General features: G+C 41.0%; 1 protein-coding gene across 4 annotated transcripts in view; it reads right to left on the bottom strand.

Annotated features, from left to right (window-relative positions):
* Positions 1-1,717: 1,717 nt before the first annotated feature.
* ADAMTS18 (ADAM metallopeptidase with thrombospondin type 1 motif 18) overlaps positions 1,718-23,083 on the bottom strand; it is a 78,116-nt gene continuing 56,750 nt past the window's right edge. For 3 of the 4 annotated variants that reach the window (XM_014273499.3, XM_074551108.1, XM_074551110.1), the window contains exons 17-23: positions 16,510-16,651; positions 15,179-15,305; positions 10,484-10,688; positions 7,829-8,020; positions 7,268-7,480; positions 6,121-6,268; positions 2,308-2,559 (exon numbers count right to left, since the gene is read on the bottom strand). In XM_014273499.3, the coding sequence (XP_014128974.3) occupies positions 2,444-2,559; positions 6,121-6,268; positions 7,268-7,480; positions 7,829-8,020; positions 10,484-10,688; positions 15,179-15,305; positions 16,510-16,651 (1,143 nt within the window). In that variant the 3' untranslated portion in view covers positions 2,308-2,443. Of the gene's footprint in view, positions 2,560-6,120; positions 6,269-7,267; positions 7,481-7,828; positions 8,021-10,483; positions 10,689-15,178; positions 15,306-16,509; positions 16,652-23,083 lie in introns of all 4 variants that reach the window. The other variant, XM_074551107.1, reaches the window with a different exon arrangement.

Below are 23,083 nucleotides of genomic sequence, written 5' to 3'. Positions count from 1 at the left end.
CTCTTGTGAGAGCACTGAGTGATTGTGAATGAAGGGAAAAGCACCAATATATGCTGGAGAATATATCTGAAATGATCAGTGAAATTAAACCCTCCCTCCTAGGAATTGGCATGGAAGGTTCTTAGCCAGTTTTAGAAAAATCAAGTATCCCCAGGCAGATGGGAGAGGCTGTAAAACCTCCTGCTGTGCTGAGTGAGGCTCCTTATCTCGAATACCACCTTGCAGATAGAGGCAGGGAGGAATCCTGCTGGTTCTGGGATACACAAATTCCCACTGTCTTTGCTGAGAGGAGCAACAGCTCAGGTTTGTCTTGCCCATGTATTGTTGTGTATTTTAGCTTTTGTGTTGTCATACAAATAAAACCATGAAGTTTTGCTCCATTTTGCCTTTTTGGGCCCAATTTCCCAATTACACAGCAGCAGAAAAACAGGACAACCTTCTCCTTATGGGACAACCAACAAAGATGCAAGGAAATGCACACAGCACTTGTAACACTTGATATTTACTTATAACCTCCATATTTTATTCATGAATTTTACAATTCCAAATATAATGAAACAGTTAGAGTATTTTATTACAAAGCTTATAAAATAATTAAATATTACACTTATAGTTTTTGCTTTTTTTACACCATAATTCATACTTTGTGACACTACCATTTTTCTTTCCTCAGTTCTCACTTAGGGAAGTGAGCAAAGACATATAAAGGAAAAGCTATGCATTAATAAATTAATTATTTTACATCAAATAATAAAAAGGACACAATTACAAAAACAAAACAAAACCAACCTTTTAGTTTTCCTAGAAAAAAGGTTATAATTACACAATGTCCAATATCAAGACAGAGCAGTGTAGGTTGAGATATGTTTCCAATCATTTCCTAAAGTAACACAGAATACATGTTTTTAATTTAAATTGTTTCAGAAGGAACTGCTAATTTTAAGTGACCACTGTCTGGCATTAGTGCTGAGCTGGCTAATCCTACACTGAAACCATACTTTAAAAAAACACTCAAACTGAACTACATTCATCAAAAAAAGTTGTGGGATTGGGTGGAATTAGATAAATATGTCCCTCATAGGCACTCCCCAGAAAATTACAGTAGGACACAACTCTGTCTCGGAATGGGTTTGGCAAATAGGTTGGGGTTTTTCAAGGCAGAAATGTTCTGAATGGCACCATTTGATACATGATGCCATCAAATATCTCGATACTGAACAGCCACAAATATCAGCATTTTTACAATTCTTTAGTTAGCTGGTAGATTCTGAACTAAATACAAGTATTAGGAGGGTGTATAAAAATAGAATTGACTTTTATTTGGTAAGAGTGAATAATCCACTTATCTTTTCATGCTTTTTTTTTTTTTTTGTGTAACGTGAATAAATAAATGTTTAGAGAAGTTCAGCATGAATTAATGGACTGCAGTATTCTTGTTATTTGCTTTGGGTAATGGATGAATCAAAATTTGCAGAGAGATTTGAGATTAGAAGGAAGACATTCTTCAGTATCTTGGCATTCAAACAATCTAGCTTCTGAAACAAAACTACTTTAAAATATCAAGTTTAAATTTAAAAATTACATATCTAATGAGCTTAGAAAGTTGAAAACATAACCATTGAGCTCAATCAATCTGAGTTCCTTGAGTTAGTTGAAATATGCAATTCTATTTTACTTGTAACACAGCAATATTAAAAGTCCAAATATTCTACTGCTGCATATTTCTAGGAATACATTTCAAGTTACTAGTTAACCACCTCTGAGTTTCTACACAAAGCAGAAAGTGAATTCTTCAAAAATTATAAAAAACATTAGCATGATGCACAACTTGCTTTTCCAGCAGCAAGTCTGGTAGAGAAGCACCATAATATCTTTGTAGTGCACTATTTACTTCTGGTGGCCACACGTGTGACTCTGCCTTCTCCAGCCCTCAGCCATGGATGTCCCTCCAGGGCAGCAAACAGCTTCCTCACCCTGGGACAACAGTCACAAAAAATAGCAAAGGACAAAAGGACATGCTTCTGATGGTGTGCTCTGTCCTGCTGCCACGCTGCTTCCTGCTCCAGCTGCCAAGCTCTCCTGCTTTGCATTCTGGTAAATCAGCCAGAAAGGGCTCCCTTGCCTTAATTTCTTCCTCGTAACATGTGACAGTGCAAAATGACACTTTTAAAGAAAGAAGAACTTCCCCTTGAGTCTCAGTGTTCAAGTGATCCATAGTACCCTGTGCTTTAGTGAGGTCAGCAAATTAAGAAAAAATAAGAAAGAAACATTCCTTTTTCAATATAAATCCAACAATTACTGTACCTCAGACATTCCCTTAGAAAAAATGTCTCTCCCATCAGTGGTTTGTGTGGCACCATGTCTTGCCTCAAAGCAGAGATAAATCCAACATAAATTGAAGAAGAGAATCCTGTCACTGAAGGGTTCAGATAACACGCTGCTATCAGTTCTTCTTCGTACATGATTTACAACATTGCTTGCCATAAAATTTGTGGTTACAGACACCATGCTGGGGCACCAGATGACACCAAGTGAAGAAATCCACACAAGAAGGATCATCTGAAGGAGAGAAACACAAGCAATGTGGTAAGGCTGTGTTTTAGCAAGTCTGCAAGTCAGGCAATAGTCCCACACCCTTGTATGCCTTTGGTAATATTAAAAACATGATGGGTAGCTTGATTCAAATGAGAAGAAACATGAATGAGCTTTCATCTCAAAAATACTAGTTTCTTGATTGATTTTAAGAGCCATTAAATTTTGCCAAGAGATTTGTTAACTTGATCAAGATAGAATTAATATTATAGGGGGGTCAAAAGCTGAAGGAATTAAAAAATTTGGATCACACTTTGTAGCTCAGGAAGACAGGAGGAAGTTCCACATTAGAGGATAAAAAAAGCCATCTGTGTTTACATCTCTGATTACAGTTGCTCTAAACCCAGGTACTCATACAAATGAGCCTACTCCATATTTGGTACCAGTTTCTGGCTGCCATCATCATCATCATCATCATCACGTGGAGTTCACCTGCACACAGACCTCATGGAACTCGGAATGCCTGGCCCCTGCACAAAGTGCTCTGCTCTGTGCTTGTATTCCTGCACTTTCTGGAAACACTTCTTTCTCTCCCTTTTACTCTACAGGGAACCTCAGAAATCTCTTTGCTCAGACACTTCAGTTAGGTGTCATGATTTAGCTTTTGGGGTCTTGACTATGCCATGTTGGCAAAATCTTAATTAACTGCAATGGGAGAAGAGACTTGTTAACCATGGTTAGTTCTCAAAAGTCCAGCTTTTCATTAAAAATACAGCCAAATTATATTTTTCAATTAAAATCTTGTTACTCTTCAATTTATGTGCAGATATAATTTATACACACAGCTCAATGGCTTTAAAAACACATCATAGCTGCTTCTCTCTCGTTTTGCAGTGGATGCTTTATGTTTCTTTAAAAGAGGAGAGTGATGATTCATATGGGTGATTTATAAACAAATTCACCATGTCTGAGAGCAGTAAGACTCAATGGGGTTTAGCAAAATTTATAGCTAAACTAAAATCTCCTGCAAGCATGGGTAAAGATTTTGTTCAGCTCTCAGAACTACTGTTTACATGGTCAATAAAAGGAATTTACAAGGAGACTGAACAAAAATCTAGCCACCACTGTCTGCATTCTTAGATCAGTTACTGGGTCACAGTAGATAAATGCTCCCTCACAGAGCACAGACAACTTCTGCATGTTCCATGGACCAGGAGGCATCTCCATCTCTCTATAGCAACTTCTTTAGTTTAATCACCACTGCTCTTTTAAAATTCACTTTTATATGATGACAAAGGTGATTTTTTATGCCTTTATCACTCTAAAATTTATTTGAGTGAAAAAGAAAATAATTTACTAATAATAATTCTTTTAAAATGCCAGTTTTCCTCAGGTTTTAAAAACATTAGCTAGCCTTTAAACTCTAATGGTGGGGAAAGAAAATAATGTTCTTGAACAGGACCTGGGGAGCTCAGAACTGAACTACAGCCTTCCCACTCCACTGCACTGCCTTTCTGTTCTGCATGGAGTGTCAGGAGAGATCCAGCTGGGAGGTCAGCACCAGACTCCCCATTCCTTCACCTGCTGCCACCAGACAGAATTTGGGAGGGCCCAAAGCAGACAAGAGATGAAAAGCACACACCACACCAAGGAAGGAAAGCTGTTCTGATGAAGAGAGGAAGGAGCTGTCCTGCCACGAAAGGGTGAATTAAAAAAAAATTAGAAATTACTGTTTAAAAAAAAGTATAAGCATTAAGGAAGCCATGTTAATAAATCTTTATGTCCCCTTTGAAGATCAGAGGGCAATGCTAATATTGCAGAGGTATGGCTGAAATTGGGACCTAATCCAAGGACTGTTGGAAGGAAGACAAAGAGTCCCACAAAATTCAGTGGGTGGGGATCAGGCAGTCAGGTCCTTATTTCTATTTACCCAAGTATTTATAAGTTGTTTAGATTTTCATTCATTTGAAGCAGCTGGATTTACTTCGAGTTACGGTGACCATAACTGCATGTAGAGAGAGATGGAAATGACCCAGTTTGTCTAGGAAAGTGTGCAAACTCTCCCTGAAACATTAATTTTTTGCCTGTGATCACTGAGCTGGAGCAGCATGGCTGATAATAGAGACTGATTTGCTTCTATGTGATTCCAGCCCAGCTGGTTTCCTCTCTTTTTGCTGCTTTAGACAGAAAGTTAGAGAGCAGCAAGGAGATAATTGATCTCTAGAGTCTGACGACCCAGGTATAATAAAGGGGAAAGGGCTCCTGCAGATGTGAGGAGAGAGAGAAGCAGGCCAAGGCCAAAATTAATAACAGACAGTACTTGAGACATGAAATATAGCAGGGGAAAACAGAGGTGAAAGAAAAGTCCTTGCTATATCCTAACAGAAAAGGAAGCTATACAGAAACTCTGAAGTACAGCAGAACCTTTTAGGAATGTTAATTTGAAGTGTTAGGAACATTTACTGATAAAAACAGCAGAACTATTTACTTATCCCTTTTAGGACCATTTCATCTCCATATCCTTGTTTGGATTCAGGTCCCCTGATAGATGAGTGTGATAGCCTGCATGTCTCAGGCTGATGCAGCAGAAAGGTCTGTTAGGATCTCACTGGGTTTCACAGGGGTTTTGTGCACAGGGAATGCCAGGAATTGGGCAGACGTGGGAGTGGTTGGCTAATGTCAGTTTACAAAATGCAGGGCCAGAGCTTGACCTCTGCTCCCAGCTCCATTACCACCTTCCTCACGCAGTCCAGCCTAGATTTTATAGAGGTTGCTTTCAGCTCCCAGTTTTAAAAAGGTCAATTAATGTGCAGGATTTTGAAAGTCACAGTTTAAAGTGCTTTAGCATAACCAGATTATGCAGGACAAACATGGACCTCCATGAGCATTTTTTCATGCAGTTAGGAAAGAGTCACAAAGAGTAATCACCCTGTAAGCAAATCTCTGAAACGGGGTAATGCACCACTCTTTGTCTGTGGTGGTGCTGAGAGAATTCCCCTTCCCTCATTCCATGTGGCACAAAACCCCTTGCTCCCCCCTCCCTTCTCACACTGAAGAGGTGGAGAGAGAGAGTGGACATGAAAGTGCAGAGAGACCCTAATTTCATGTTCCCTGGCTGCATGTCATGCACTGGACAGAAGCAGTAAGAAGGACATTCTAGGTAAAGCAATTTTGGAGTCCCAGGAGCTGGATGGAGTCTGGAAGACTAAAAATATATGGCAAATTCTTATTGTTTAATTCCAAAGTTGCTATTATTCATCAAAAGCAGTACCAGCATAGACTGCTTGTGTTTTTCGACAAGAGAGTAATAAAGGTGCAGTTCAGAACCAAACAGCATGACTTTTGCACATACTTCTTTTAACATTTGCTTTTTTAAAAAATCTGCAGTATCAGTTGTACTCCCAAGGAGTGCTCACTTGGTGAAGAAGAGAAGCTGTTAATATCAGAGAGTTACTGTAAATGTGGAAGTCTAGGAACAAAACAGCTATGAAGGAACAGGCCAGATCAGTGGTGTAGCGAAAAGGTGATGTTTGCTGGATATAGAACTCTAAGCAACAAGCCTGCTGCAGCATCTTGAGCTGAGTTTACCTCTTTTCACGGGGACTGGGCAGAAGTTGGTGTTGCAGGCTCTCAGGACAGCTGGTTTCTGCTGGGGCAGGCAGCCAGCAGCCGGCCTGCCCTGGCGCAGGCACTGCACGCTCCGCGTCTGCACTCCCCCGCCGCAGGTCACCGTGCACTGGGCAGAGGGAAAACAAAACCTTGGCTGCATTGCAGAGACTCTGAGAGCCCTGAAAGCCAAAGGGAGAGCCTTCAAGGGCCTCATATGAGATTTTCAAAGCAAGAGAGGTCAGGATCAGGTGTGCTGCTGTCCACCAAGCCCCATCAGGACCAACTTTTCAAAGGCGTGTGTGTCTTGTGGTTATTTAAGGACTCAGCTGAAAATCTGGTTCCTTACTTAGACATCAAGACAGAAACTGAACATTTTAGAAACCTGTTCCTGATTGTTTGCATGGATTTCTTTTGATCTCTAAGCCTCTGGGCCCAACCCTGCTGCCTGAACACAGATAAAAATCCCATCAGAACCATAATTATGGCAGTTTCTGGGGAAAACCTCTTTGCAGGAAGAGCTATGAAGTATTTTAAAATTAATAAGCCTTTTACTTGTATGTGTTTAATGAAAAGTTGTCTTTAAGATAAATGTGATCATTTTCATCTGATTGCAATTGTCAGGCATACATTGTTTCATGTAAATATTATTAAATGGGTGCATGTCTCCTTGATATATGACTCATAAAGTAGATAAGTTCCAGAAATACAGAAGCTTGTTTGCAAGAATGTAGAAACAAATACAGACTGATCCCACAATTAATCATAGTATTTAGGGAATTCCAGGCAATCTGTGCAGATGCTCAAATACACTGTGCATTGAGATATGCAGTAGTTCAAGCACAGTGCACTTTGAAGAAGACTGAGAAGAAAGTGTTGGAAAATGGGTGTGGAATGTAGTGCCTCTCAAGCATGAATAACATTTTTAAGTGACATTCTTCAGTTTCAGGACAAAGCACTGAGCTGCGTAAAGCACATGATGGATGTGGACCAGCTGCAACCCATCTCAGGGGCTGAGTGGGGTGGTCCTCCTCAGGAGATGGCCCCATGCAGAAGGCACTTGGGGCCATCCTGTGAGCACTGGAGGCAGCTTCTCTGTGCCATGCCACCTCTGACTGCCCATTCCTACCTGCTGCCAGGGCGAGGAATACCAGCCAGACACCATGTTATACAACGGCTGTGATGGACAGGCTCCCTTGTTACAAGCTTCCTCCAGGCTGGTGTTTGGTTTCTTGATGTTCCTGCATCTCCTCGGGGGGAAGGTGACCAATTTCCCGTGGATGCTCTTCTCGCCACATTTGAGTTCTCGCTGCCGCAGGCCGGGCCCGCAGGAGGCTGAGCACTGCAGAGGCAAAGCACGGCTTCTACAGCCTCACAAACACAGGCAGATAAAGGGGAACTTGGGATGGGTCAGACACCCCAAACTGTGCATTGTAAAAGCATCACAGAACTAATCCCACAAAGCCCATGCTCCATAAAGGGTAAACTGAAACATGAACCCCAGACAGTGATTAACAAAGACATTGGGGTCCCTCCATCTGCATCTGGGGTTTACAGCTCTTCACCTAGAATACCTGATTTTCAAACCCCAGCTCAGCTGTCTTTCCTCCCCATGGTTTGTGTGTCCCTGAGCCAGCATTGCCAAGAGCAGCCAGGGCAGGCAGTGAGCCATGAAACCGCAGCACTTTACCTCACTCCAGGAAGAAATCACCCACTGGAGCCGGTCGTTTTTGGGACAGCGGCCAAGCACACAGGTCTGCTGGGACTCAGGCTTAGGCTCTGTGCTGCACATGCTTTCAGGCAAGATTTTCACCTTGGGAGAACCAGGACTCTTGCAGTACACATCCCTTTTCTTAATACCTCTCCCACAAGTCTTGGAGCACTGTGATGGAAAGAAACACTTCTTTGAACTGGAGGAAATGAAAACTGGCATCATTTGAATTTTCCAGCAGAGCACAGAAAACATGGCTAATGTGCTGTACAGCTGCCATCATGATATAAGTAAACCTGAAATTCTATTGGTAAATAAGTAACAGCAACATCTGTGTGTCACTTCTAAAACATTGTCCTAAGTGCTTTCTTAAATGTAAGCTGTGAACTCTCTCAGCCCCCATGTAGAACAGAAAAGTAATCTCTTTTCCATAGATGAGGTAAGTTGGACTTTTGAGCAAAATGCTTTTGTGAGCAAAATGCTTTTTCCCTGCTCAGCATAGTTGAAAGCTGGTCCTAAGCTCCCTCCACAGAATCTTCCATGGCAAGATGCTCTCGGCTATTTGTCATTTTGTCCTCACCTTGGCCTGGAGGGATGAGACCAAGGCAGAGGAAACTGCCCAGGGAATTCATACATAACTCCACAAAGGAGACAGAATCTGATAACAGACAATGCTTAAGGAGATACTTTAGTTGCCAACTGCAGCGTAGGACGAGTCACCAGGATAAATATGCCTTGCTGAGCCGTGGTTCATGGAACAGACATGCTGTGGTTTGCACTGCCTTTCATACAACAAAATGCCTGAATGAGCCATGTGTGAGGAAATGAAGCAAAGAGCCCTGAAATAATGCTGCCAGCTTCCTACCTTCTTGCATCCTCTTCTAACTGTCCTTTCTACTAATAATTATGGGGCATGTTCCAAGGCAGAACCACTCAGTGTATCAAATTACAAATGTCTTTAAAAGATTTCATGAAAGCACCGTTGTGCTGAGGGTGTAACAAATATCTGCATGCTGAAAATCTGTGGGTTTAATCCTTCCCCAAACAAAACAACCTTTTCATTTAAAACTACGCTGATTTCTGCAGAGAGCCTGGGTTTGGATTAGATGTTAGGAAGAAATTCCTCCTCTGAGAGTGGGCAGGCCCTGGCACAGGATGCCCAGAGCAGCTGGGGCTGCCCCTGCATCCCTGGCAGTGCCCAAGGCCAGGCTGGAGCAGCCTGGGACAGTGGGAGGTGTCCCTGCCCATGGTAGGGGTGGCACTGGATGGGCTTTAAGGCCCCTTCCAGCCCAAAACATTCTATGATTCTATGATTTTACGTTTTTTTCTTCTTACCACCTTTAACTCTGTAATATTACAGTTTTCAGATGAATTTTAAAACCTTTACTAACTTGTGCAATACGCCTGTTCACTATATTCAGCAGGACTGGTGAACCTAATTTTTATGGCCTTATTGGAAAATCACAATTTGAATTTTACACCTCTTGAAGAGGAGGAAAACAGATTTTTTTGTAATGGTCTTATTTATTTATTTATTTATTTATTTATTTATTTGCCTTAGAAAGTTTGTAAGTGTGAATGTATTTGAAGACCTGGTTTATATAATCTTCTGCTACACTCAGGTTTTCTTCAGACACACTGAAAGAAAAAGTCCTTTTTTTGAGAGTTGTGCTGGACTACTGAATAGTTGCTCATCTGTTATAGAACATTACAGGGCACTTTGTGCTCAGCTGGGGGTGCTGAGGTCAAGATGTTCTTGAACACATAAAGAGTGACAGCACCAAGAACAAAACACATAAGTAATACATTTTTCAGCTAATTGAAATCCACCAAATTCAATTTAGTGGATTTCAATTAGCTGAAAAATGTATTACTTGAATCTCACTAAACAAAGACAGAAAAATAAAATCAATGTAGATCCTTTCATAATGGTACTGTCAGCTCTCTCTTAAAACCCAGATGTGTGATTTATTTGAAGGATATTTCATTTATCCTTACATGAACAGCATCAACAGCAGTGAAAGATGGAGCAGAGCTGAGTTTTGTGTGTTTTTAGCTCAGGTGTTTTGCTGTCAGGTGTGTAAAGCGGGGTGTGCACAAAGGAATTTGCCCTCATGGCAATAGCTGCAGCAGCTCTGCTTGCAGGAGAGTTACTCTAACAAAGGCAGAAGCACAGAAGTCAATGTATAAATCACAAATCTATCAATCCACAATCCATAGACACATGTGCATTAATATGCAACTCTAACCCCAAATATTTCTTCATTCCCTGACTGCCTGCCATCTCTAAGAGAAGTCAATACTGCTTGGGAAGGAATCTCATAGAGGGTTGTTGGTCATAGAGCCTTAAATTATGAATCCAGAAAGAATTTTCCCTCTGTTTGTATGTACCTAAAAGAGCACCACGTGCCCACTTCTGGCAAGCCCTCATGTGCCAGCTCCTCTGAAGGCTGGTTACAATGCACATTTAGTTTACATGTTTATGCAAACATGGTTTACATATTATCTTCAAGTAAAAAAAACACATGCAAAGCACTGATCTCCACAAAGTTTGCTCTGTTGTTTTGGGAGAGAATTTTTTGCAGTGTTTTCATCGTGCCAGCAGACAAAAATGTAAGTTTTTCTTGGAATTACCTGAGACCACGGGCCAGGGCTCCATTCGGGTGGGCAGTCCTGAGCACTGCACACTTGCACCTGTGCTGGGGTGCTGACAGGACACAGGGAATGGGCCACCACCTCCTCTCTTTGGAAAGCCCTTTTCTGCACACACTGAATGAGGCGACTTTGCTGTCCCCCTCCACAAGACTTGCTGCATGTGCTCCACTCACCTGCTGACCAGCTTAAAGGAGGAAACGTGTGTTAGAAACACAGGAGTGCAATTAGCTGTAGAAAATTAATAAAAAACGCCACCTATCAAATGTGAATTATCCAGGGACCCTGCTCAGCCTATCTCCTGGTGTACTGGTATCTGTTCAAGCAATCAAAAAGCTGCAGTTACATGATCTATTTTCAAAGCATGGAACTTTCTGCTAGGGATGAAATAGAAGTCACTCAACTAGAAAAACAAGTATTGTTTATTTATAGCTTTTACCCACTAGAACCAGCTTGCCTATGAATCTGACCTGGAATCCTGTGTTCCACAGGGACTGAAAGAGATGCTGCTATTGAGGCAGGTGGAGTATTTAGAAGATAGAATTAGATAAGTTAGAATTAGATAAGATAGAATTTAGTTGAGTATGTACGACTGTGTTTGTGCTGAGATACACTCCACTCACACAGGGGGACAAATGTTGGCATTTCTGTCAAACCCTACTGGCCCTACATGTATTCATCAAACAGAACTTGCTTGCTAAAAGCAGCAGTCCTGTCCCTGATATCCTGAGGAAATGAAAAGGCTGAGAGAGCTGGGGCTGTTCAGCCTGGAAAAACAGAGGCTCCAGGGTGTCCCAAGTGCATCCCTCCAGTACCTGAGGGAAGTCTGGAAGTGAGCTGGAGAGGCACTTTTCACAAGGGAATGCACAAGGAAAAGAGGGAATGGCTTTAAGCTGAAGGAGGGCAGGTTTAGATTGGATATAAGGAAAGGAATTGTTCCCTGTGAGGGTGGGGGAGGCACAGGGTGCCCAGAGCAGCTGGGGCTGCCCCTGCATCCCTGGCAGTGCCCAAGGCCAGGCTGGACACTGGGGCTGGAGCAGCCTGGGACAGTGGGAGGTGTCCCTGCCATGGCAGGGGTGGCACTAGATGATCTCTAAGGTCCCTTCTGACCCAAAGCTTGCTGTGACTTTATGATTCTCTAACTCAATGATTTACAAATCCTTGGACTAATAAATCTGGCAGACAGTTGATGCAGAATCTAAATAAAACAGAGGCAATTTAACCAGCACAAGCTGTTGGGCAATGTGTGCTCAGGCACGGGGACACTGCAGTTTACACGCCACGTCCCTCAAGTGACACAAAGTCTGAGGAGTTATTGCCAATTCCTTGGGCTAAGTTCAGTTTTGAAATGCCAGGAGCTGCTCACTATTTCTATTCTTGAAGCTCTGAGGGTCCCCAGGCATTGTGGGACACTTTGCAAACATGCAACCGTCTTTGTCCTTGAAGACTTCCAGTGTAAGACCATAATCACAGCCAGATAGGAAAACAGAAGTGAAAAAGCAGAAGAAATTATGAATGACTAAATGATTACTCACTGAGAACTCTTATTCAAAGACCCACCACTGAAATTAAACTGAAGATTTTTAAACAGCTTGACGAATTTTTAGTAATTTATGTCATGGAAAAGGTTCTTGTCTCACATCTGACCACTTGGCCAATCCTGCTTCCACAGTTTCTCACAGCATCAATCCTGTGACCACTGGAATAGCTGCTTACATAAAGCTTTAGTGACAAGAAAGCTTTTTTCATCCTGTGTGAAAGATGCACAGGGTCCCATTTGCCTGTCTATTCACAGCTGCTTGAAAACAAAGCTAATTTTAATTGTAAAAAATTTATAAAAAGACTATTTTTGAAAAATGTCTTTGGGAATAGAAGAAATCCCAGCTCTCAGTATCTAGCAACTTCAGAAACTGCCAAAAGTAGTGAGAAATGTAAAAGGCACTAATTTAAGGACAAAGAAATATTAATGTGAAAAGTCAGTCGTTATGTAATTCCAGAACATGTCAGAAGTTTTCTTTTTGTCTGATTTATAAATATTTGGGCCGTTGAACTACAAACTTCTGAGAAAAGAGTTTTAATCCATTTTACAACTTCTAATTAGTTTGCCTTGATGTTCCTGACAATGGCCATTGGTGGAGTGACCAAAAGTGTTCATTTGAAGAGTTTATTCACCATAACTGCCCAGAAAGTTCCTCTCTTCACAGAGCAGAGGGCAGTAAACCTACTTTAATGTCCTCTAGTAAACTTCCATTTTCCAAGATTATCTGGGCTGTGATCCAAGAGTATCTTTCATTAGTTCAAATAACTAAATAATTATGACCAGATTTGGCAGCTCTGAAATCCAACAACAGCAGTGTGCAGTGCTGGTGCTTTTCTGTGTGTGACAGTAGTTTGGGCCCACTCAGACTAATCAGCCTTTGTTCTTATGCAGCAATTATTCCTCACTGACCTTCACAAGTCTGGAGCCTCTTTTATGTCCCCAAAGTGACACACCTGTATCTCATCTGTCACCTCCTTCCCCTGCCTGTTCTGCCTGGTGTATTTGGGTTTGCTTTATTTGCTGGCTGTTAAGCATTCTTTTGTTTCCTCCATGGTATTTATTAATCCTATTTTTTATATTTTGCTTCTGTTGGCAGTTTGGGGTTTATGGGAAATATTACATGCTGTGAGTTTCGGGGCAGATTCCTCAGCAGAGATATCCTGGCACAGTTTCACTCAGCTGAATGGCAACCTGTTAATTTAAGGCATGGTCCTACATGTAGATCCTCCATGCATTAATCTATCCTAAGGATTTTAAGAATAATTAATTAGTGAGTTGAACTATTTTTCCCTAGAGGTGCTTGGGGCTTTTACATGTTTTCTTTTTGTACTCGTTTTATGGTACTCATTAATTTTGTTTTAAAGTAGTAAATCATAGAATAGCTGTGATTTCAGTACGAAAACATTGTACTGTGTGTCAAAATGAAAATTCAGCATTTTCATGGTAAATATATATCAGAGGATGTTCAAAAGACATCAGGATCTCAGGTTATCAGAAATAGAAATTTTGTGTGTGGTCAGTATAAGTAAATCTGATTTGGGTGGAGCTTTATAGAAGAATGATGCCACATCAAAACAAAGATAAGCAGAAGGAGCTTAGCCAGAGTCCTGCAGACACCACAGACAATACATTTCTATGTTCATGGGATAAAAATAGTCCTGGCAGAAGATAAGTTGCACATGAAAACATTGTGTTTGGCTACAAAGATTACTTAAAATTGGTATTGAGAAAATCATGTGGCTAAACGCATTCTAAAGAAACTGCTGAAGCAGTAACATGGGGCTCTCATGTCACAAGGTATCATTATTTAAACCTTATCTCTATCCTTTTGTGGTCATAGTGTGTAATTTGGCATTTGGGTTTGGTGTACTCTGCTGTACTCTTTAAATTTGCAGGAAATTCCAAACTATTACTGAACTATTTTTCAGTATGTTCAATATATTGCAAAGTATGGATTTTTAAGTAAAACCAAAGTCACTACAGAACATATGCATCTTTTTGCTTTGACCCACCATGCTCTCCTAGACTGGGAGGGATGAGGAATGCTTCCTATTAAACATCATTAAATGGGATATTTTATGAACTATGGGAGCAGGCTTAGCCAACTGCTTTTATTGTTGCTTTTATCACCCCAGAGTAAAACCAGCAGATGATGCCAGGTCTGGACCCTTCCTCCATTTCTTCTGCTTCAATGCACCTTCAAGTGTATTTACTTCCCACTGAGACTGAAACACTTTTAATTTTTTCAACATATTCCTTTAGAAAATCTCCTGTTTTGGAGGCTGAAATAGCAAATCCAACATAATACAGCTCTTCTGATCTTTAATATAAAATTAAAATAATGCTGATGTTGTAAACTCAGGAATCCAAAAGTGAAATAACCAGTGGAAGAAAGATGGCCACAGTGTCCTTTAATCTATCCATTTTTATCCTAAGCCACATAATACTGTGTTTAATTATACAAGCACAGAACTTTTTTTTTTTCCAAAGGACCCCTACATCAGCTACTATAAATCAGTGTTAACTCCCTTGCTTTTTAAATTGATTTAGACCAGCTGGGTTCTAAGTGCTTATCTATATGTCAATGTCTCCCTTTGCATCTCGCCTTTCTTACCTCTTTTAGAAAATAAGATTGTTCACAAAGGCAATGCCTTCATATATATTTTTGTGGGCACCAGAAGCTTTGCTGACAGCTCATTTGGTTCAGATAGTCCTTTTTGTGGCTTCACAATACTCTGTGGGACATTTTGTCCAAAAAAATCACTAATTACACTGCACAAGACTCTTTTAACCTAATCTAATACGTGGAATGTGAGTCATGGGGCCGAGCTTCCACACAGGGAGTAGCACTTTACTCAGGAAATGGGCTTAGTGATTCAAGATGAGGAAAGGTGGCAGAAGGAGCCCTGAGAAAGCTGGATTTGCCCTTGTCACCCCAGCACAGGGACAGAGCCCTCAGGAGCTTTGCTTTAAGGCACCAGACCCAAAACCCCATTCGGGCAGAACATCCTCAACAATTCCTGGTTCCCAGAGCACCAGGCAAACAATTCCCCATCCAGCAGGCAAACAATTCCCCCGGTGGAAGGGGGATTCCCTCCATGGCATGGCCAGCGGGCACAAAACCCCAGAGAACTCACTAGGCTGGGCAGGGGTTTGTGTTGCACAGCTTGGTTTCAGTCAGAGGCTTTGTCCTTGGGCCACAGAAGGAGGCGTTGACTCGTGCACGGTGATCTTCCAAACAAATTGCTTTTACTGTAATGTGTCCTGTGCAAGTGTCAGAAAAGAAAACACTATAACAAACCTGTATTTGAAATGTCAAAGAAAAAAGTAGTAGGGAACAATTTTAACTAAACAAGTCTAAACTCATCCTTGCTACAAATCCACTGACTTGAACTAAAAATATGGGTTTATGTGGCAACATGTTTTTAGCATTGATTTCCTTCTCTGTAGCACAGATTCTACTGAAGTCAAATAAAACATTTTAGCTATAAACAACAGATTTGGAGACTGTTCCCCCAGCAAAAATAGTAATTATTCAAGTGGTAATTCCCTGCAGACACTAGCAGTGCTTGCTTAGAGCCCTTCTCACTCACTTAAAAACTACAAATAAACATTCAGTTAATAATAGGTAAACATTCTTTTTACAGTGAATCTCTACAGACTCCAGAGTTCTGCAGGTACTTGTACCTTAGACTCAATCAAGTGTCAGCAGCAGGACAATTACAGAAATGCCTTAAATGATTTTATAGATTTATCTTTTAACTGAGATCTATCATTCACCTCACACATGGTTCATTGGGCACAGTGAATCAAATTTGGAAACAAGACTGTTTTCATCATTTTTATATCCATGCTGCTGCCTTTTAAAGAGAAGGAAGAAAATACAACTGTCATATTTTATAGCTGCAGGGCTCCTGGCGGATCTTTCTTCCATAAACCATTTACTGAGATGCTGTGAAGTTCTGACACTGCACCAGCAAGGTATTCCTGAATTGCACCTGAACTTTTTTGCCAATTCAGGAGCATTTCCTTCAGTGCCCAGTTGTATCCTTTGGTATTACAGACTTCCCACATGCCAGCTTTTTGCTTTCATTACATCCCAGATTTTATTTCACTGACAAAACATGCAGGATTTATAAAAAGAAATAGGCGTCTGTGCAAGAAAAGAGGAAATCAAAGTGCATCATTAATTTCCACATTACTTCAACAGGAAGATATGATATGCATATGAGTTGACCTAAACAAAAAGGACTGACTCACTGGCATGACTATTTTTTACTCTAAAGCCATACCAAGTTATTTCCTCTGTGTTCGAAGTTATCAGATAAAAAAAATTAAGGACCAGGTGTTCAGTGTAGACCCCTGTATGTATCAATATATATTTGCAAAATCAAAGGCAGCTGAAAAGCTTTGAGATGCTTTAAAAATAGTGAAAAAGAAGAGGTTTGGCAATGGGAAAGTCACCTACCACCACCACAGGTCGCTGAGCACTCAGACTGCACTGTCACCCAGGAGTAGCTGTGCTTCCTGACAGATGTCTTGTTCTCAATGCTGCTTTTGGCAAATGTGTATTCCCAAGAAATCCCAGGGTTTTTGCCTTGTAACAGGATCTGTAGAGGGATATTTGGGGGGTGTTTAAAAAAAAAAAAAAAAGGTGGGGAGGAGGTAAAAGAAAGGATTCTGTCAGTCTGAAGGAAGATGAACTAAACAAGATCCACCAAAATATACAGACACAAAGCATGCTTGTGAGAGGATTTTCAGGAGACCCAAGGGAAAGACCATCAAAGCAATTCCTAAACAGCAAATCATTGCCTGGAAAAACACCTGCAGGTCTGAAAGAGAGGGTGCAGAAACAGAATCCCCTCCTGACAACCGGGGGCACGTGGCTGGGTCAGAGCAGCAGAGGTGGAACATCACCCCCAGAGCATCACCCCCTGAGCAGGGCTGGACTCTGCCTGGGGCACTGCAGCACAGGGGTTTGGCATCTGGGCATGGGAGACATCTCCTCTCTCCAGTGAGCAAAGCCCTGGCTGATCCTTCTGGCTGTGGGTGAGGGTCCCTGGTGACACAGAGTCCCCAGGCAGACAAAGAAGAGCTGCTTTATTGCAAAAACCAGGCCTTTCTCAGTAATACAGCTTGAAATCATAACATAGATAATTCAGCCAGCCACCATGCACCATGATGTGAACACATAATGGTTATAGAACTTGTTTTTCTACCCCTAGTTCAGCTGAGTCACTTTCCCACAGTCCTTTTCTACTTAGCTGGCCTGAGCCATGGTTTACAAGGCTTTCCCTTTTATCCCTTTATTTTATCCCCAGATGCAACATCTAGCAAGGAGGAAGCTTTGCTCACCAAGCAGGACTCAGATGCTTTGCTGGCAGAAGCTTGAGCAAAGCAGCATCTGTGGGGCTGGAGATTGCTGCCTCAGTTCTTGGGGCTAAGGGTACAAAACACAAGTCTCTTTCTTGTAAAAAAGCTCTTTCTATGCAGACTGGTGATAAATTTTGTTTGTAAGACCCTCAGCTGGAATTTTTCTCATGGTGATTGAAGCTGATAAAATTTCAGTGCAGGAGAGAACCTGTCCTTGGGTGTCTACAGAGCAAAAAAGGGTTGGAAAAATCCAGTTTTCCAATAGTGAATATTTTATTCACTATTTCAGCATAATGTGTTGGAAAATTTATAGAAAGTGTGATTACTGACTATAATAACAATCTCTGTCATCTAACTCAGGGAGCCCAGCTCTCAAGGGTGTACTATTTTAGTGGTGAATTATATTGCAGTTTTCATTCACTGTATTAATTTCAAGATTGAATTATAATCACTGCAAGATGCATGAACATCTGACACATACCTAAATTTGGGAAGAAATTTCTACTTAACAAAATTTATTTTAGAAAGTTTTGGCAGCAAAGTGCATTCATATCCACACTTAGTAGAATCAGTGTGGGAGTTTACAGTTACAGAGCTCTAATGACTTTTAACTCTCCACCAATATGGATCCTGTCACAGAAACATAAAGAGCAGGTGCAGTTAACCTCAGTTCCTAAATTTGCTTTTTGATAAGCGTTAGCATTTCAAGTACAATTCAAGTCTATGTTTAATAATTGTCATTCAAAATATTAATAACTTATCAGTGAAGTTTACATAATATCTGACCTGAGAATTTAAGCAATCCATACAAGTGGAACTGATCTCTGTAGAGACTGGTTTCATAAAATAGCAACAAACTTGCATTTATGTTAAGACTGAGAAATCTAATAACATTTCGAAGTGTAGCCAGGGGTTTTAAGGTATTCTGCAAATGTACCTATTGGAACACAGAAATTGCCCATGACGGTGAAAATTCAGACCAAATTTACATGACCTGCAGCTCAATAATGTTGAACACATGAAGGATCTGGACTGCACAGTGTTTACTTTTCTAGAAGAAAGAAAAAATGAATGCTATAATTTCTATTCTTAGTAGCCAAAGATTTTATTTCAGCCAGGGAACCTCAATAATGATCCAAACTGAGAAAACAGCAATTAGGGCTACAAAAAGGCAAATACTTCCAAGTGAATGAAAGAGTATGTGCCTTCTCCTGGGAGGATTCATATTAGAAACTCCTTCAAGCACAGGTAAATCCAGTATTTCGTGTGAATTTTTCCAGCCATCCAAGCTTAATTCATGAGCACTTTAGAATAACAGTGAGGTTATGGAAGAAATAGATCTGAGAGTGATCACTGACCTCTCTTTTGAATGAAAATTCTTGGTAGAAATAGGATTACCAGATCTGCTTTAGGGATGAGTTATAGATGCAAGTATATATCACAACTATTTTACAAGAAGAGGATTAAAATGGAATACTCTGGAATTAGGAAACATGAGAACTGAGGCTGCTGTGCAACCCCTCAGTGCCCTGCACAGATGCACCCCAGACCTCAGGATCTCTTAGTGGCTCCCCAGGACACCTCCCCAGTGCCCAGTGCCCCCAGCACATGGGGCTCACTAATGAGCATCTCCCCAAACCTCTGTATTTCACTCCAGGCTCCTTCCTCAGGGTGTGCTCCTGCACCCCAGCTGCTGTACTCCACTCAAGCCATTCCCAGTGCCACTTTTTGGGGTTTTTTTCTTTTTCCCTTGGTTATTCATCATTATCTAATGTAAATGTGATAAGATTTAACAGATGAAGGGAAACATCTCCTCTGAAAAATACTATAGGATGTGTAACGTTTGAGTTTTCATCAAGAACAAAATACTATTGTAAAGCTGCAATTTTGCCAAAGTAAAGTTTTTATTTTCACAAATCTATCAGACTGCTGACAGCAAAAAGTCCAGCTGTTAAAACAGCTGCTCTAGAGTTTGAATATTGAACTCCAAGTCCGCTGGCATTACAGATAAAACAGGTTGCAACAATGTGCTCACTCCTCTCAAGGACAAATTGAGACAAATATCTGAAGCGTAAAGCTTCAGAACATGTGCTTCAGAAAAAAATGCAGTGTGTTAACTGTAGTAAGAACTGAGCCCTCTAACATTATTCTTCATTTAAAACAATGCCTTCCTTGCTTCTTCTTACAGACCAGACCTCAAAATATTTTAATTTACATTTACTCATCCTCCAAGTCTAAGGCATTAGCACAGATCTCGGCATCTTAGGCAGCCAGAAACACTTTCTCCCATTTCAGTGGGTGCTCTGTGTTCCTTCAAGAGCAGAGGCTGAAATTCTGTCTGGCCTTTTAATAAGTTTTGTCAAAGAAGGAGGAGGTTTTGTCCATACCACAAAACCTCGTGTAAGGGTCAGTCCTCATCTCATTTGACTCTGACAACTGTCATAAAACTGTGCTGTGCCAGTGGCCAAAAAGCAGCAAAGTTTAAAACTTTTCTAATAAAAATATCTTGAAGTATTAGACCGAACATTTGTCTTCTGAAAGTGCTCTTTGTGACACTGGAGGCCGGGAACAGATGGAATGCATTCTGAACACAGAGTTCAGGGCAGGAAGGGGGGAGGATGAGAAGGTAAGAGTGGCAGTTTTACTCCTGTTAGAGCAATTCTCTGCTGGTGCTTTGGCAGAGTGAAGGGGATGGTCTGGGACAAGTGGGAACAAGCCCTTCCCTTCAGAGAGCAGGCAATGGTGCAGGGAGCTCACAGCTGGGTGGGTGCCTGGGGCAAATCCTGCACACCAGGCAAGCTGGGCCATACACATTCCAATACCTTGGGCTACAGCCCCTCCTTGCACACTGGGAAGTTGCCACAATCCTAACAGGCAGGAGAAGGGAACTTCCTCTCCATTCCCTGGCCAGAAGCCAAAGCCAGAACCCCTTCCCACCCAGCAGGCAATGAGAGGGAATGTTTACCAAGCAGAGCAGCATCCCCGTCTCACCTCCTGTATCATCCTAGCCATGCAGGAATAGGGAAAAATCAAACTATGGAGCAGTATTGGAGACACAAATATTTCAGGGCACAAAAAACCATAAGCTTTGACGTCCCTGGTGCTCAGCTGAAAAATAGTATGGTGTATAATGTCTGACTGAGTTTTCATCAGGAATGCAATACTATTGCAAAGTTGCAATTTTGCCAAAGTAACGAGCATATAAAAAGTTTTCTATCGTATTTTCAAACATTCATTATAAAGCCCCTTCTTAACAACCCAATAACTGAAGTCTGCATATTCAGCCAAGTTATCAGACCTACAAATTTGGAAAGACCTCCAGCGCTAGTCTACTTAACTGGACTCATTCCAGCATCTTTTCAGCCAACTGGCATTTGCTCCCAAATTTACAGCTGGCAAACAACCTCCTTAAACATTTCCAGTTCCTCAACAGAACTGTTTAATGTCTACCTTTAACACACCAACCACCTGACTTCAGACACAGCACTCAGCAGCTCTGACCGCAGGGCGCAGAGTTATAAAATTTACAGCTTCTTGAGCTGGAAAACCACAGCTCTGTGGCTGGAATCTGCTGGATCTATTCCGAAGGAAAGGAGCTGAGCCTTTAGCTTGCGGCACTAAATGTTAAAACAATGGATAAATTGAACTCTCCTGAGGAAAGAACCTTTTCCTTTTGCTGCTAATTTTGAATAAATTCTCTACATTAGCTGTGCATCTGCTCCTTTGTTTGAGATTTTTTTTCTCTCATGGCCATCCTAAGTTTCCAATATAATACTCTATTTTGTAGGTCAGATTTTTAGAGTCTACTAACATTACTTTGCTATGATTGACTTGGTGCTTTCCAGTAGTTTTTTATTGTAAGGTGTGCATGTGAAGTTACTTGCAGCACACTGAATTAAGAGAGATTGATACAGGCAAAGTTCCTATTCCTTCCACCATGTTTAGTTCCATGTATAGAAAGAATACTAATGCCTGGCTTGTAACATGCTGAAAATATCTCTCTTATCTCTATGGAGGACTAATAGACATTTACAAATTACTTACAGGGAGAAGCTGAGCGCAGAGGAAAAAAAATCCAGGTAAAAAGAACTATTTTCATCTGCATGTGCCCAATTCACAAAGTGGGCAAGAGCCCAAACTCTGAATGCAGCATCCACAATGTCTTTGATCTGCATCCTCAAGCTGCATCTACATTGCAAACATTATCTACACTTCCTGGCTCATTCCCATTTATCCCAAGGCTTTGGAGGCCTTGGATAATTTCTTTAGGGGATGTACCAGCCTGCAGGGAGGGCAGACAGAGAAGTCTCTGTGAGGACACGTGCCTGGCTGTGCTCTGCTTGAGACCTGCAGCTCTCATCCACTGGGGGTCTACATGCTCCTCAATAAATATTGTAACATCCAATATCCTAAGCCACATTCTGATTTCTCTGTTCAATCAGGGTTAATTCCATGGATTTATATGAATTTATTCTGGTATATTTAAGCATGCTGCATATGGTTCTGCTGGAAAAGTGTTTAAAGCAAGTTTTAAAACTAGTCTGTTGTCCTCGATGGGCAGTAATTGGATGGGATCCTTGACAGTGGCAGAACCAGGGCTTCAAAGGAAAGTGGGAGAACACCTGTTTGGAAAGCAGTAAAGGAAGAATTACCCACTGGGTACTTAAGCCAAACCTTAAAACAAAAGGGGTTTTATCTCTTCAGTACTTCTAAAATAACTTTAAACACAGTCCTAACTAAAAGCTTATGACAAACTACTGTTTTTCAAGTCCACTAAGGTCATTAAAAGGAAAAAAAAAAAAAGAAAAGAAGTATCCTTGAAAGGGTCCTATATGATCTCATTTCTACTTCAGCTGTTTCAAATTTATCTTCCATTGTTATTATGCTCCATTTTTTCACTGTTCACATGCTAAATGTACAACCTTCAGGGATGCTGTCCAACTAATCTCTCCTCACTACAGGAGAACTCTTTTATCCATTGTATTGAGTCAACATCTGTATCTTATAAGTACATTTTAGCCTACTTTCTCTTCAGGGGAAATCAGTACAAATTTATCATCTAGTAGCTAATAATAAATGTAATCCTTTATAACTGCAACTTGGCTTTCTCCCAGTGGCAGCTACATCATCAGCAAAGCCATTCCACCTGGCCTCCCTTCTCCTGTTTTCCCCTATTGATAAAGAGGAAGTGTTTTACTGGATTTAATTAGATGTATTCCTGCCTTGAAGCTCCATTCACCTTCTCTTCCTGTGGATGTCTGCCTCTTTACAAAGCATCCTTTCCATCTGTTACTTATTGATGTTAAAATAAACTCTCTTTATTTCACAAAGATGTCACAATTTCTTGATTTAACGTTTCACCAAGTTTGAGGTAAACTTCAGGGAGGATTCTCGTCCTGTCTCATCCTGGAAAACTTTGCTTTCTCCAATTGTATTTCACTTCTCAAACCAGTCAATTCTTCCTTCATCTGCTTATTGACAGAATGGAACACAAAAATTACAAAACTCTCATGTTTTTAAATTAGTTCCTCAATCCCTGGCCATGCAGCCTTTTTCATGCCCACATAAAGTTTTGTTTTCTTGTGCCCTTTCAGAATCTTTCTCAGCATTTGAGTGAGTTGTGAAGGGTGACTGAATATTCCCCCAAATGGGTGTCCCCAGTGAGCCCC

The sequence above is a fragment of the Zonotrichia albicollis genome, chromosome 13 (genome assembly GCF_047830755.1).
Source record: "Zonotrichia albicollis isolate bZonAlb1 chromosome 13, bZonAlb1.hap1, whole genome shotgun sequence".
Lineage (NCBI taxonomy): Eukaryota > Metazoa > Chordata > Aves > Passeriformes > Passerellidae > Zonotrichia > Zonotrichia albicollis.
The sequence above is the reverse complement of the archived record's forward strand: the minus strand, read 5'-3'. Positions and strand labels throughout refer to the sequence as shown.